The sequence below is a fragment of the Lissotriton helveticus genome, chromosome 11, assembly GCF_964261635.1.
Source record: "Lissotriton helveticus chromosome 11, aLisHel1.1, whole genome shotgun sequence".
Lineage (NCBI taxonomy): Eukaryota > Metazoa > Chordata > Amphibia > Caudata > Salamandridae > Lissotriton > Lissotriton helveticus.
The window spans coordinates 360,596,312-360,613,257 of record NC_136072.1 but is presented as its reverse complement, the minus strand read 5'-3'; the positions used below and the strand labels follow the sequence as shown (position 1 = coordinate 360,613,257).

The 16,946-nt window shown below is 46.9% G+C and overlaps 1 protein-coding gene across 1 annotated transcript in view; it reads right to left on the bottom strand.

Moving 5' to 3' along the window:
* Window positions 1–9,861, bottom strand: part of PPP1R7 (protein phosphatase 1 regulatory subunit 7) — a 554,877-nt gene extending 545,016 nt beyond the window's left edge. The window contains exon 1 of the mRNA XM_078665787.1: window positions 9,619–9,861. Within this exon, the coding sequence (XP_078521913.1) occupies window positions 9,619–9,655 (37 nt within the window). The 5' untranslated portion in view covers window positions 9,656–9,861. The remainder of the gene's footprint in view (window positions 1–9,618) is intronic.
* Between the last annotated feature and the right edge of the window lie 7,085 nt (window positions 9,862–16,946).

The following is a 16,946-nucleotide window of genomic DNA, read 5'->3' as shown; positions in this document are numbered from 1 at the left end:
CGGTGGAGCTGTGTGGTGGGTGCATCGGTGGAGCTGTGTTGGTTGAGCTGTGTGGTGGGGGCATCGGTGGAGCTGGGTGCATCGGTGGAGCTGTGTTGGTTGAGCTGTGTGGTGGGGGCATCGGTGGAGCTGGGTGCATCGGTGGAGCTGTGTCGGTTGAGCTGTGTGGTGGGGGCATAGGTGGAGCTGGGTGCATTGGTGGAGCTGTGTCGGTGGTGCTGTGTGGTGGTTGCATCAGTGGAGCTGCGTGGTGGGTGCCTCGGTGGAGCTGCGTGGTGGGTGCCTCGGTGGAGCTGCGTGGTGGGTGCCTCGGTGGAGCTGCGTGGTGGGTGCCTCGGTGGAGCTGCGTGGTGGGTGCCTCGGTGGAGCTGCGTGGTGGGTGCATCGGTGGAGCTGCGTGGTGGGTGCATCGGTGGAGCTGCGTGGTGGGTGCATCGGTGGAGCTGCGTGGTGGGTGCATCGGTGGAGCTGCGTGGTGGGTGCCTCGGTGGAGCTGCGTGGTGGGTGCCTCGGTGGAGCTGCGTGGTGGGTGCCTCGGTGGAGCTGTGTGGTGGGTGCATCGGTGGAGCTGTGTGGTGGGTGCATCGGTGGAGCTGTGTGGTGGGTGCATCGGTGGAGCTGTGTGGTGGGTGCATCTGTGGAGCTTTGTGGTGGGTGCATCTGTGGAGCTGTGTGGTGGGTGCCTCGTGGATCTGTGTGGTGGGTGCCTCGGTGGATCTGTGTGGTGGGTGCATCGGTGGAGCTGGGTGCATCGATGGAGCTGTGTCGGTAGAGCTGTGTGGTGGTTGCATCAGTGGAGCTGTGTGGTGGGTGCTTCGGTGGAGCTGTGCGGTGGGTGCATCGGTGGAGCTGTGCGGTGGGTGCATCGGTGGAGCTGTGCGGTGGGTGCATCGGTGGAGCTGTGTGATGGGGCATCGGTGCAGCTGGGTGGTGGGTGCATCGTTGGAGCTGGGTGCATCGGTGGAGGTGTGTGGTGGGTGCATCGGTGGAGCTGTGTGGTGATTGCATCGGTGGAGCTGTGTGGTGGGTGCATCGGTGGAGCTGTGTTGGTTGAGCTGTGTGGTGGGGGCATCGGTGGAGCTGGGTGCATCGGTGGAGCTGTGTCGGTTGAGCTGTGTGGTGGGGGCATAGGTGGAGCTGGGTGCATTGGTGGAGCTGTGTTGGTGGTGCTGTGTGGTGGTTGCATCAGTGGAGCTGCGTGGTGGGTGCATCGGTGGAGCTGCGTGGTGGGTGCCTCGTGGATCTGTGTGGTGGGTGCCTCGGTGGATCTGTGTGGTGGGTGCATCGGTGGAGCTGGGTGCATCGATGGAGCTGTGTCGGTAGAGCTGTGTGGTGGTTGCATCAGTGGAGCTGTGTGGTGGGTGCTTCGGTGGAGCTGTGTGGTGGGTGCATCTGAGGAGCTGTGTGGTGGGTGCATCTGTGGAGCTGTGTGGTGGGTGCATCTGTGGAGCTGTGTGGTGGGTGCCTCGATGGAGCTGTATGGTGGGTGCCTCGGTGGAGCTGTATGGTGGGTGCCTCGTGGAGCTGTGTGGTGGGTGCCTCGTGGAGCTGTGTGGTGGGTGCCTCGTGGAGCTGTGTGGTGGGTGCATCGGTGGAGCTGTGTGGTGGGTGCATCGGTGGAGCTGTGTGGTGGGTGCCTCGGTGGAGCAGTGTGGTAGGTGCCTCGGTGGAGAGGGGTGGTGGGCGCCATGCTGAGTCTGAAAACATGCCCTCGGCATTGCTGTGGTGGGGAGGGGGGGGCGGGGAGAGGCAAGAAGGGAAGAATAGGGGAGAGTAAGGGTGACGAGACACACGGGGAGCAGCAGCCTTTGATGTGCCAGCCGGCCGTGGGCAGTGAATAATTAGGGGTAATGAGGCGGGGCGGGGAAGCAGATTGCCTTCAAGCATATGGGGAAAGCGAGGCACTACAGAAAGGCGGTTGCTACTGAGTATCTGTTCGGTGTATTTTTCCACCCCCTCTAACCCCTTAGAGAGTTTGCATTGCAATGCATGAGGGACAATTATATATCTCAAAATTGTACTGATAATCACACAATCAATTGTTTATCTGGCTGTGTTTTCTCGTTGCACAAGGGCTTTTGAAAATATGTAAATTAAGTCCCAAAATGCAAGCCAGACGTATTGGCTTTGCCAATACATGTTTTACGCCCCAACCTAACAGAAATGTTCGAGGGGTGTTTGCATTTCGAGCCCATTGCACCATCACAAGGGAAACACAAGAAATGCATCATACATAATGTTAAAACATCCATTGATGGGAGAAGAGAACTAGCATACAAACAAGACAACTGCCAGCAACCCATCCAGGCAACAAAGTAGGTGTGAGTGGAAGGAACCGCTTGCCTACCTGCTAAAACCACCATTTCAGAGTTGGAAACTGCAGTATATTATATTTTTTTCAACAAAGCGGTGCCCACGTAAACATGTGGTCAGTCCAAGGGATGCTCTTTAAACATAAACAGTCGATGTGAAACAGGCCATGTACATTTCTAATGCGCAGTAATTGCTTAAAGTTTGCGTGTGAAAAGCCTCAGTATTATTAGACAATGATAACTGTGCAGTAGGAACAGCAAGACACATGTGTTATTGAAAGCGTTTAACAGAACCGAGAAAACACGACGGCAAACAGCAGCAGCTAATGTTTTATTGGTAGGAACCATTAGCTAAAGGGCAGTCACCTCTGGTGAGTCACCGGACACTTAGAAGGAAGACTGCCCAGGATAGCGCTGCATGGATATTTGTAATTTATTTATTTATGTAATTTATTTTTTTAATGCGTTTTTATAAAGGGCGAACTTTACCCGCAGGTGTCAGAGCGCTTTACAAAAGGACCAGTTACATTACATAAGGACTTCAGACTAGAGAATATGAGTTACATAAAAGCGCTGGGCTGCAAGGAGAGAGCTGGACTGGACTGTTTATGTGTCTGCCTTCTAGAAAACTGTCTCTCTGACTTCTGTTACAGAATACTACAGCAGCTTGGTTTGTTTATCTGTCGTTTTAATTGAAGTTAATACATCGTAAAGTAGTTTAGCAGTCTTTAAAAACATCTGGTCGCCTATGAATAATATAAGATGTGAAGCACTCAGCAATGGGGCTGCGAAATAAACATGCAAGATGGATTCCGGTTGTGGCTGGCAATAGGGGTTTTAAATAGTTACTTGACTAAAGACAAGGGTATTAAATCACTTGATATTTTCAGATACACGTGGTTCAAGGCTCTATCACTTGCTTTTTAAGCCACGGTCTTGAATGAAACGTATTTAAACAAGAAGTGAGTAAACGTGGACTTGCTTTGTGAAGTAAATAATTACAAGGGAGGAAGGGTGACGAGACGCAGGGGGAGCAGCAGGCCGTGCAGTGAATAATTAGGGGAGGAGAAATGCCGGCCTGAGGCAGAGCGCACGCTGAGAAGCTTGTGGGAGGGGAGGCTGGGCTGCCTTTGTTGTGGTAATGCGAGGCAGGCAGGCAGGCGGCTGGTGGCATTGTGCACGCGCTTTTAAGGGCTTGCGCTTGCGCAATGACCTAAAAAGCACATGCACTGCATGGAATCGCCAGTGGAATCGCCAGTAGTTAAACTCGTTTTAAGCCACTATAGAGCTTCGCCAGCTATGCACATGAGCAGGCGAGCCCTAAAAAGACGTAGCGGGGTAGGATGATGGTAAAGTGAGTTCATAAACAGAATGAGTAAACAAACCAAGACAGTTGTGATTTAGATGTGCTTTGCATTCTAAACCAAGTTCTACAAACACCGGAATACAAATAGAAAACAAGAAGTGCACGCACAGAGACTAAACAGAAAATAGCAAGACGTCAGCGTTTAGTTGCTTCGGCCGTTAAATGGATCCAAAAAAGCTCTCGGTATTGCTCTGGCGGCGGAGGCATTCCTTTGAAGTCTAATGGGGGGGAGCCTTTGAAGTGATGCCAGGCACAAATGGTGGAATGGTGGTGTGCAAAAGGCTTCCTTTCAAGTCGGATGGGGGGGCGGGGGAGCAAATGGCGAGCGCGCGCACAAAGCACATGCACTGTCGATAATCCGCACTGAAAAGCCCCTGGGTAAGCTTTCCTGGAGCAGCTTTCTATATCTCTCGCAGAGCGATTGCTACGCAATACACTAGGCGAGACCTAAAAACAAAGCCCAGAATCACCAAATGATGATGCATAGCTAGCAGAATTTACCCAAAAAAAACAGACCTCGAGCAGCTTTCTCTGCTGCAACCAGGGGTCCCAGACAGAGCTGTGCAGGCCGCAAGGAAAGTTCTGCTGGGCCGCCAGCAGCCTACATGCCATACTTTGAGTACCACTAGACTAACCGCTTGTGGAGCAGGTCCTTGAACACCATACATTATCGTAGGCATCCACTTACTTGCTACCACCACAAGTAGGTCATTAATATTTTAATATGTGACGTTTCTCTTGAGCTGGCCCATCCTGCATATCAAAATACTTCGCCCTCAATTTCAAGCAGCCTGAGATTGCCTGTCACCGCTTTCATCGAGCGCTACACCAAGATATTTGAAGTTTACTACTTTTTCTATACGCGAGCCTTTGAGAAAACAACTGCCCATTTTTTCTAAAATTTCTGCTAATGATCATTGATTTTGACCTCATTAAGTTGATGATAATGCCATTTCTAAGCAATATTTGGCAAGCACATCAAGCGACCTCAAGAAGCCAATTTGGGTCTTGTACTACCATGTCATATGCATATTTTAGGATTCGTATTTTTTTCAGCAGACGAGGAAGGCAGATTCTAGGGACAGTTAAATGACTTTTCAAATCAACCATGAAAAAATTAAAAAGTAGGGAGGCAGGGATACAGCCTTGTTTTAATCCTTTGTGTAGATTTTTTCTGAGGTTGCCTGGTGTGCTACTAATTTGACTTTTACCGATGTGTTACGGTAAAGGGATTCTAGATACTTCAAAAGGTAAGGTGGTATCTCCAATTTCCTTAACTTTGCCTGAAGCCGCCCTCTTGGGATGTTATCAAAAGCGTTTGTAAAATCAATAAAAGCAAGATTAAGAGGGCGAGTCTTGAGGAGCACTGCTTCATTCATTAGGCAGGTCAAGGTCCGGAGATTAGCCTCCGTGTTACTATGCCTCTTAAACCGGTCAGAAAACATGGGATAAGCTTTAGCTGTTTAGCCCAGGTTTCCAAATCTTCATACTATAGTTAGATAGTTATTAAATTTATAATGCGCAACAGCTACCCAAAAAGGGTTTCCCAGCGCAAGGTTAAATCCAGGGCTTAGATGAAAACAGGAGAGGCAGATTATCTGTCAAAAAGCCATGTTTTTGCGTAGCACTTTCCTGGTTCTGGATCAGAGTTTCCTGGTGGGCTGGTGAAAAATACGCGTTGGTTGACAGGTTCTTTGTTGTGTAATGCCTTATATAGGCAGCTTATATTGGCATCTCTTCAGGACTGGTAGCCAGTGGAGATTCCTGAGGGGAGGGGTTGTGTACGTCCATCTGGGGAGGATGAGGATGAGCCTGGCTGCAGTATTCTGGATTGTCTAGAGCTTCGTCATAAATTGGGCTGTTAATCCTATGTAGAGGGAGTTGCCATAGTCGAGGCTGCTGGTGACGAGAGCCTGTGTGACAGTTCACCTGTTGTTTGTCGGGAGCCATCTAAAAACCTTCTAAGGCATACAGAGCGCAAAGAAGCCGGCAGTGGAGATGGAGCCGACTTTGCTTCTACATGGACAGCTCGGTATCGAGGATGATGCCATGGTTGCTGGCATATTCAGTGGGTATCGGGGTTGAGCCCAGCTCTGGGCACCATCATTTGTTCTTCCAGATTGTGTCCTTGCCTTTCCCGAAGATGAATACTCCTGTCTTAGTGACGAGTTTGAGACAGCAGTTGTTCATCCAGTCGGCAACATCTTTCATGCAACTTTGGAACTGGTCTTTGATGGTTCTTGGATTGTTAGTGTTGTATTTAGCCTGTCTTCTTTCTACCTCTGGGGATTTCATGGTCACTCACATGATGTCCCCACTGTAACCTTGGGTGACATCATGGAGTGTTTGGGGCTTGATCTGGTGACAACTGGCAGTTGGAACCAGGCAGGCTGAGTGGCAAGCTAGTCACTCCTGGTGGGTCTTCTTTGTAACTTGACTTAACATCCTAAAGACTTGAATAAAGTAACCTACATGATACCAGGCTCCAGCATCTATTTACAACATTTTTGGCGACTTTGAGAAATTTTGGAGCGTATTTACAAGGTGCAGACAACAGGAACAAGAAGAAAAGAACCCTCAGCGCAAAGCAAAAGCAAGTATTAAGGAACTGTTCAAGATACTTGAGACTGTGTGTTGAAAGAACTTATAAATTAAAGAAAGTTTAAAGCAGAAAACAAGACATCCACCCTGGTAAGTCCCACCAGTGTCCTGTGTAATCGGACGGCCTGCAAACCCAGGGTGTAAATCTGCATAATATTGTGTGAGACTTGGTGAAGTTCACTTGTGTGTGGAAAAGCGGTAATCAACATTATCTGCATATCACCATTTAAAGACTATCATTACCTTAATTCAACAAGCTTAATTATATTAACTGTCATCGTGTGGCTGACGCTGAGTTTAAACAGAACAAGGCACCTTCAGGGTATGCCAGAAGACCAGCTGTCGAGTGTGTTTATATAGAACTGTCATGATCGTGAGCTTTGGAGTTTGCAGTACGCAGCAGTTGTTTTTAAAAGAAAGTCTACACAGAGCATTCAGAAAAGCCGCATTATTTTGGACGATCTTACACTCTAACAGCACACATTATTTTACACAGAAAAGCCACACAACAGTAATACATAGCGCATTTATTTAATGGCAAAGCTGAGTCAAGCGGGGGAAAAGTATCTGCACGTAATTTCGAAAATGCACGACTGGGGAAATTGCGCGACTGGAAATGCGCCACTAATACATTATTAAATACAATCTTTCATTGACATTTTAAACATCAAAGTTTAACTGCGCAATGTAGAACAGTCATTTTTAAAAGAGAAGGACACGAGGGACGCGTGAAGCCTACCTTCTCTCTTCAGCTTCTTATGACGTAATTCCTTTGTCCTGCACTTGCACGTTTGGCAGCAGAGGCGTGCCCAGAGCCACCCAGCACTACGTGGAATGCGTGCCACCATTTCATTAGAACAATACACCGAGTGTCACCATGGAAACGACCCATGGGAATAGAGAAGAGAGAATATTGCCGTTTTACATTCAGGTTAACATGGCAGTGCGTATCACATCACAGAACAATTTTTACTTTTGGGATGAAAAGTGTAACTTGTGTGCAACTATTTTCCAGAGGAATAAAAGAACCCTTGATGGTCGATTTTTATTAAAGACTGGCACAAACATTCTGGATGGAACTTGGAAGTTAAACCCTAACGATGAAGGGAGTATTATCGGAATGCTGTTTATTTTTATGGAAGACGTCGCGAATCTTGCCATATTTACAGCGTTTCCTATTACTGAAGAGAACTTTGAGAAGAACTCGGGTGAGAGACCGCTCACCGGAGCATGAGACTTTATTTAACATTATTTTTGCTGGTCATTTGTAGTGTTTGTCTTGTGCTTTCTGGGAGTGGTGGTTGGTGAGTGTGTGTGATGGTTCATTTGTCTCATTACTGTTCATTTTGGGGTGGAGTGTGCCTTATACAATATGTTTCAGGGAAAAGTGTTTTTTTTTTTTGGTGTAGTTGGTTACAAGTTAATGGCGTATACAGTGAGTACCTGCGTAGTGTTGCGTTTGGACTGCTGTGAGCCACATGGAGTATTTTCAGGTGTCGTGAGTGGCATGTGAGTGGTAAGTGTCGTATTATTGTGCACCTACAGGGTGGTGTGCATTTATGGCTTGTTGTTTTTGGGGTCAGAAGGGCCCTGTACAGTTTATTATAGGAGGAGTTGTTTTCAAATTTGTATACATAGCTTGCATGTGTAGTTGTGTGTTGGGAGTTATAAACTTCTTTCTCATATTTTTAAAGAAGTGTACCCTGTCTCTTTTATGGTTTTTGGGATTATGAATGTATCCCAATTATGGTTCATGGGGAGAGTTATACCCCGTTACGGTATAGAGTCTGTTTTTAAAATTCAAGGGTGGTGAGTACCTCATTAAGGAAATTGGGGGCGGAGCAATGGTTGCTCCAGGGTGCAGCCTCATTTAGGAAATTGGGGACGGGGCAATGGCTACTCCGAGATGTTGTTCACGGGGAGGGTTGTAGCCCGTTACGGAGCAAAGTGGACTCCATTATTTTTCGTCTAATTTAGTTTGTGTTTGTGTTTCCCAAGGAAAGTGATGGGACTTGGGACTAGTTGTGTTTGGGATGTGTTGTCGTTGACTTGTGTTAGTAACTGTTTGGGGTGTGTTTGTTCTCCATCTGTGGAATGGATGCTATGTGTACTTTCATATGGATGTGTACACACATGCTAATTTTATCTATTGTATTTCCATCTTGTTGATTTCCCTAAAGAAAGGAGATGTGTTGTATTTAGCCTGTCTTCTTTCTACCTCTGGGGATTTCATGGTCACTCACATGATGTCACCACTGGAACCTTGGGTGACATCATGGAGTGTTTGGGGCTTGATCTGGTGACAACTGGCAGTTGGAACCAGGCAGGCTGAGTGGCAAGCTAGTCACTCCTGGTGGGTCTTCTTTGTAACTTGACTTAACATCCTAAAGACTTGAATAAAGTAACCTACATGATACCAGGCTCCAGCATCTATTTACAACAGTTAGTAGAGAGAGTCCATGGCTTTTGATGATCTGGGCCAGGGTGGTCATGTATGTGTTGAAGAAGGGTTGGTATGAGCCTTGAGGTACCCCTCAGGTAACGTTCCTAGCCGTAAGAGAGCTAAGAAACCATATTACTTGCATGATTTTTCTATACAAGTCTTGTGAATTTACTTGGAAAATGTTTTAGGATGTTTTGTTGGTATTGTATTCTGGTAAGCAATGTTTGGTACATACAGTTACCTTTAGTGTTTTAACGTATTAACTGTTATTGCGAGGTTAGTGGGTGCATCATCCAAGCATTCGCTAGCGTTCTCGCTCCTGATCTGGAACAATGGTTGCCGGTTTCGGCAGTTGGACGGCCGGATCTAAAGAACGGATGCTGTTTGATGGGCTTAATTATCCAGTTTGCATTGTTCTTTAAAATCACCAAAAATCGTACCAATTGAAACATCGTGGCGACTGGTGTGTTGTGCGACCCGCAACAGGGGTATTCGCTAAAAGAAAGTAACTCGTTTAGTTGGATGTGAAAATTTTGGACGAGCATATTTAAATACCGCACGGCGACGCTGCCCTTGTACCTGCTCTTATATTCTGCGTACTGGTACAAAACGACTCGATTTTTTTTTTTATGCAAGTGTGTTACATAAAAATCATAATGACACCCCTTACCAGACATCGCAAAACCCGTTCAGCTTACCCATGACTTGACTCATTCTCATCCACAACTACACTACTTTCCTGCAACGGAGCCATTTATTGCTTACATCAAACTCGCACCTATATACTTGGCGACGGAATTAAATCGCTTTATTATCACTACCTTGTAGATAGTAATCACATGTTCACTACAATTATGTTCAATAACCACGGAGCCCCGTCCCCTACGCCTTCCTACCTTCCATTGCCTGTTCTCCGGCTCCGTCAGTCGCCATCTTGTTTCTCTCCCTCAACGTTTGTCGCAGCTGCTCAATCACCAGTCCAGCCTGAAAGACTAACAACCAATCATAACTAATATTATGAAAGCCATCTTGCAAATTACTCGCTGGAAATACAGTATTCTCACGCTTCACAAATTATGTAGACCGGGGACATGTATACTTTCACCCTAAACACAAGAGGTTAGACATAAAAGAAGGACTCAGCCGAGCCTGCTGCTTTAAATTTTAAAGAATCTGGCGGCCATCTTCTAATTGGATCCGTAATCCCAATATTACAATTACAGCGATGTATGGCCTCGTCAAATGCAATAACGCCAAGCACCGCATACTTCTACAGTGACTATGAAAGGTAGCCGAAAGTACGAGTACGTCACTTATTCTGTTGGATGTGGGTTTTTTTAATGAGAGTTCGCCTCGGGTAACGACCATCTGTGTTCTTGATGCCACCGCTTGCTCACGCCTACCTTACAGGTAATGGGAAGCGTTACATAAAACACGGAAGCGACCCATTAGCATCACATTAGTTAACATCAGTTTAGCAATGTAATGTATTGAAATTGGATGTATATAGCGCTTACTACCGTATTTGATCATACCTATTTACTATAAGATTAGTGTCCTGCCTAGAAACAAATCTCGCGCTTGGTCCCTCAATACCCTTACACCCCGTAGCTTGGATACCATTCTCCGCGTCCCCGGCAACAGCATCGATATTTTTTCTAGTCCCTTCTTTCCTAAATTCCCGCCTCTAAAGCCTCGAGTCCACATTGGTACTATGAGTCATAGTCAGCCAAACACTAACTGGAGACACAAGTGTTAGTCATATGGCGGAAGCTCTGCGTTTTGAGGTTCCGGTTGACGAAGTAGCGCGCTTTTTGGTAAATTAATGATAACAGGCAAGAAGGGTAGGTTGAGTAGGTTTAAATCCTGTTGATGCCTTCGTCGCAGGGCATGGACCTTTTGTGAGATCGCTGTGTGGGGTGGGTTTGGTCTTGTTGTTGATCAGGGGCGCAACTAGGTCTAAATTTCGGGGGGGGGGGGCTAACATGGCAAATGAAGGGGCGTGGCTAAAATGGCAGATAATCAGGATCGATTAATGCTCAGGTCAAGCGGAGAAAACGTGGTGAATTCTGCATTTGAAACTGGACAGCAATTAGAGCACACATTTTTGTTAATTTGATGCATTTATATGCTATTGTCTTATGAAAAAGGAACAGAATGTACTGAATTAAAAGGCCAATTTAATATATTTTACTACAAAGCACCTTAGGAACACAATATAACCAATTTTCACAATGCCATTTCAAAGCGACGGACCTTTTTTCGCCAGTTCGTCAACAATTGCCTCTATAGGAGGACAATGTGCTCGTGAAATGTTTATCATTGCAAGTCCAGAGAGTCGTTCTTACCCCATTGTTGACCGAAGATAGGTTTTCATTCTGCCAAGACAACTGAAGCACCTTTCTGGGGATGCGGTTATCACTGGCAAAGTGGCAAATTATTTTAGCAGGCAGTATATGTTGGGATAGAAGTCAATGTGAGCATGAGTTATGGTGTCATTTTAAAATATAACAATTTTACAGGTAAGTATAAATGCTATATATATATATTTACACACACACAAACATCTATCTATACACACACATATGAATATATATAGGTTTATATTTACCTGTAAAAGGCTTATTTTTTTAGTAAAGCATATATATATATATATATATATATATATATATATATGGATGGATGGATGGATGGATGGATAGATAGATATTACATCAAAAGAGTCGCCTGCTGTGGAGAGAGCCACTTGACAGGTAAGTCTTCGCCATTAATTTTATTGCAGGGTACAGCGGGGAATCTTGCCATGCATCGCACAATTATAGTCCACTATAAGCGACTCTTTTGATGTAATTTGTTGCAGCTCAGCCTGGGCCGCGGAGAGAGCCCTGTTGCTGTTCTCGGCATCCTGCAGCGACGCCAACCGACGCCGCTGCAAATGGGGACAGGTGCCGAATGTTGGAGGATAGAACGTATGAGCGGGGACTCGAACAGTGACATCGCAACCCCTAAAATTAACCCAAAACCCATACCCAGACAGAACCCTAAAATTACCCCCGACACCCTAAAACCCATTACCACCCTGAACTCTAAAATTGCCCCCCTGGCACCACAAAACCCATACCCACCCTGAACCCTAAAATTACCCCTGGCACCCCAAAACCCATACCCGCCCTGAACCCTAAAATTAACCCTGGCACCCCAAAACCCATCCCGATCCCTAAGATAACCCACCCTGGAACCCCAAAACACATACACTGATCCCTAAAATGACACCCTTGCCCCCCCAAAATCCATTACCACCCTGAACCCCCAAATAATAATAATTACACCCCTGGCACCCCCATACCCACCCGAACCCTAAAATTACCTCCTCACACCCCAAAACCCATTACCACCCTGAATCCTGAAATCATCCCCCTAGAACCCCAAACCCCATACCCGTGCTGATCCCTAAAATTACACCCTTGCCCCCCAAAATCCATTACCACCCTGAACCCCCAAATTACACCCCTGGCACCCCAAAACCCATACCCACCCGAACCCTAAAATTACCTCCTCACACCCCAAAACCCATTACCACCCTGAATCCTGAAATCATCCCCCTAGAACCCCAAACCCCATACCCGCGCTGATCCCTAAAATTACACCCTTGCCCCCCAAAACCCATTACCACCCTAAACCCTAAAATTACCCCCTGGCACCCCAAATCCCATACCCACCCTGAACCCTAAATTTACCCCTGGAACCCCAAAACCCACGCTCTCCCTGAACCCTAAAATTACACCTGGCACCCCAAAACCCATTACCACTCTGACCCCCAAAATTACCCGCTGAACCCTAAAATTACCCCTGGCACCCCAAAACCCATACCCACACAGAACCCTAATATTACTCCAGGCACCCCAAAACCCATACCCACCCTGTACACTAAAATTACCCATGGCTCCCCAAAACCCATACCCACCCTGAAGCCTAAAATTACCCCTGGCACCCCAAAACCCACACCCACCCTGAACCCCTAGATTACCCTCCTGGCCCCCAAAACCCATACCCGTCCTGAACCCTAAAATTACCCCTGGCACCCTAAAAGCCATACCCACTCGGAACCCTAAAATTACCCCCTGGCACCCCAATCCCTAACCCACCCTGAACCCTAAAATTACTTCTTGGCACCCTAAAACCCAGACCCACCCTGAACCCTAAAGTTACCCACTAACACCCCAAAAAATGAATCCCTACAAGTGCACAGACAGCAGGGGGAAAGGGATGGCCAGTACAGGTGAAGCTTTTCCTTTCTAAATGAATTCCTGCTGCCCTCATAGCCCAGGGTTTGCTGTCTGTGCACTTGTATGTAATACACATCTATACAAGTGCACAGACAGCAACCCCTGGGCTATGACTCCAGTGGAAATTCCTTTACAAAGGAAAAGCATCATCTGCACTGGCCGTCCCTTTCCCCCTACTGTGCACTTCACACCCCATGCTGAACACGTCAAGTGCTTAGGTGAAATCCCTGCCTTCAGGCAAGGATATCACCTCGGCGCCAGTAAAGGAAAACAAGAGGTGGGGGCAGGGGGTTCACTGAAACTGTTTAGAGGCTGGCTGGCTCGGGCTGCTGGGCCTCAGAAAGCATCATAAAAATGAAATTCTCGGCTCCGTTGCGCAGCCTTCTTTCATCATTTCAGTGCGTGTCAAATGAGCCCGGGCTGAAGAAGACGACGGGGGAGGCTGAAGCCCGGTGAGCCCAATGGGTGTTGCGCGCCTGTTGTTGATCATAGAACTAGCTATGTTTTTTGAGCTACCGTGATTTTTTGTTTATGTGCCCACGGAGTTGTGCTTAGTCAACCGTGGAAAGCACCGTACCTTTAAATGTATTTTCATTGTGACTTGTGTTGAGGTTTTACATTATTTTAGGAGGGAGAGCGTAGGTTAAACCCAATTAACAGCTGATAATTTTATCAGTTCACCTATGCGTGACGTTTCCATTTATTTATTTGTGCATTTTTATAAAGCGCGGACATTACCCGAAGGTGTCGGAGCGCTTTACAATAGATTTATTTATTTAGTTAATGCGATTTTATATAGCGCGAACATTACCCGAAGGTGTCAGAGCGCTTTACATAAGAACCAGTTGCGATACATAAGGACTCCGGATTACGTGCGTTGCAAAAAAGATACAAACATTTTTTTATTTTTTTTGCAAATGTACAAGTTATAGTCCCACAAGGAGGAGCATTCAAAGAAGGGATACGAATGGATATGCTCAAAGAGTCACATAGGAATGGTAGATAGTACAAAGGTCTACTTCATATACTAGTGATTAGAGTTATCTCTATATACAAAGATATACAAATAGCAGATTTTCTCAGGTCAAGACCCAACAAGCATTTACATTGCAATGGTCTCGGCTTTGTTAAAGTTAGAGCTATTGGCCTTGCAAATGGCTTTTTTTTCTTTCTTTTTTCATTAAAAAACAAACAAATAAATGGTATTGTCATTTATAATGGCAATAGGTGAGCATTAGAGAGTGTTAGCGGACACAGAGCCACACACACACAGAGCCACACGCACAGACAGAGCCACACGCACAGACAGAGCCACACGCACAGACAGAGACACAGACAGAGCCACACACACAAACAGACACACACACACACAGACAGAGCCACACACACAGACAGAGCCACACACACAGACAGAGCCACACACACAGACAGAGCCACACACACACACAGACAGAGCCAAACACACAGAGAGCCCAACACACACACACACACAGAGGCAACAAAAAACGATGACAAGCAGGGAACAGGCAAAAAAAAAACGATGACAAGCAGGGAACAGAGGCAAAAAAAAAACGATGACAAGCAGGGAACAGAGGCAAAAAAAAAACGATGACAAGCAGGGAACAGAGGCCAAAAAAAAAAAACGATGACAAGCAAGGAACAGAGGCAAAAAAAAACGATGACAAGCAGGGAACAGAGGCAAAAAAAACAAGAACCGGCGGGGAAACAGCAGCAAGGGGAAAGCCCTCAGCAGTGGGAGGACAGAGAAGGGCACACCGGCTGGCACACCGGGGGCTATTAACTACCACAGGGGGAAACTAGACCAGGGCCGGCCTTTAGCATGAGCGAGCCAGACCTAAGCCCAGGGCGCCAGTCTTCCGAGGGGTGTAGAAGCGGTGATGCAAACAGCACCCTTCTAATCTCGTTTCACCCATGTCCCTGCCTGTTAGTTTGTCAGTTTAAAGTGGTTTTATCCTTCGTTATTAGGGCAATGATTTTAACAACCCCTTTAGCTCCCGTCCTTGCCCTCCCTTCACCCTCTGACCCCTGTTGACACGTCAAAAACCATCATCTGCGTGAGACACCTGAACTCTCAGGTGATTTAAGCGAGCTGGGAGAGGTCCGGGGATGTTTGTGTTCAGGGGTCAGTCCCTGCTCCTCAGGGTAATAACCTGTTAACACAAAAAGGACCCTTGCTTACTCATTTAATTCTCCACACAAGTGCACCTCATTTCTCTCCTCTCACGTCCAGGGCGCAATCTTACCAAAGGCCGGCCCTGACACTAGTATTAGCAGCGTTGCTAAATCAATTTTTCGTTTTATCAAAGCTTGTTTTATCATGGCGTTTTTGTTAGGGAAAACAAACAATTTTAGATCTCTAAAAGCATACAAAGGCATGGTAGTCCCGAACCACTGAAAGAATCATTCTTGTGCGCACGTGCGCCTGGTGTAAGAGCACAATGTCTCACAGTGAAGTTAGCCAATGGCTTATGTAGGCAGACACAGTGACCTATAATGTATGGTGTAGTGGGCGGAAGAAAAATGTTTACTTCACCAAAACAATGGATGAAAATGCTGGCTAAAAGCCTACATAGGTCTATTATACATAACATTTTAGTAAAATCAAAAGGTCTGATGTAACGGCAGCCCTAATGAAATGCATGAACAGAGTGCAAAAATCACTCGCCCTTAGTCAAGTTAAAACTTGTTTGTAAAGATACTTCAGCAGGAGGCAATCACTCAACTCGGTTATTTTTCCATACTTTGAGGCTGGAATGGTTCCGTGCATTAGTGGCACCAAATTGTTGACCCACCATCGAGGAATATTTGTATTTCTGTCGAGGCCATCTGTGGGGAGCTCTGCCCGCATCCCCGCAACACAAAGGGCGCCAGGGGCACGCAAAGGGAGAGGCAGGCTGTGCAGCAAAGCCCTGAAATGCGGCTCAAGTCATGGTTGTGTTTTCTGTCACTTCCAGGCCACCCCAGTTCGCCTTTGGACAGGGCATGTGCCAGGGATAGCCGGCACGTCAACTTTGACGCTTCTTACGAGCCTGAAGCGCTGTGTATTTTTAATGCAACGCTCATCTGACGAAGAGCTGTTATTCTAACCGCTGGAAGACCAATTGTTCCTAGTGTGGGAAGCGGTGTCACATGCGGTCATGGCTACCATCGCCAGTAAAGCTGCGAAGCGGGTGGCGATGGCGGAAACGCAGCATTTGGAGCCCTCGTTAGAAAGCAGTTCAGCTCGAGGGCAGAGTGAGCCGGCCACTTCCCCCCCCCACCTACGCTGCTGATCCCGTCTCCAGCGGGCACTAAACATCACACGTGGGGTGCAAAGTTTCAACCCCATAGCTTTTAGTGCGAGGGATGCAGATCACACACAACACAGAGCTCCGGTGCTTTTACTCTGATGTGCGCTCCAGGGGAGCATAAGTCATACAGGCGTGAACCAGCCTTAAAATGAAGTGTGTGAAAGCAGGGGTGTGCAGCGGCTACGTCTCACTGAATTCCTCAAATGGAACGGGAAATGTAGTGGACATTTTGGGTAAAGCTCGGCCAAGGCCGCTTTCTGCAAACCAAGTCACAGCAGCGTTTGGGCACACAGTTGTGGTCACTAGCTGTACACCCTGGGCACATCACTCATGTCCAATTAGAATACAAGGAATGTAAAACACAGGTGCATGCAACATCACTTACTGTTGAAAAAGGTTTATCTAGGCATAGAACTTACTTCTGTGTGCTCGATTTCTTACTTTCGCTTTCACTTTCGGGAGCTCGGCTTTCTGTGCGTTTTGGTCTGAAACAAACCGGCGTCACTGCGCACACGAGATCAGCGGCCTCTGCCGAGCTGCATATTTCGTGAGTTTCTGCCTGTGGCCCACAGGCTGCATTTCATGGCAGTGTTAACTTGCCCTTCGCCTGCACGCGAAGTTCACGCC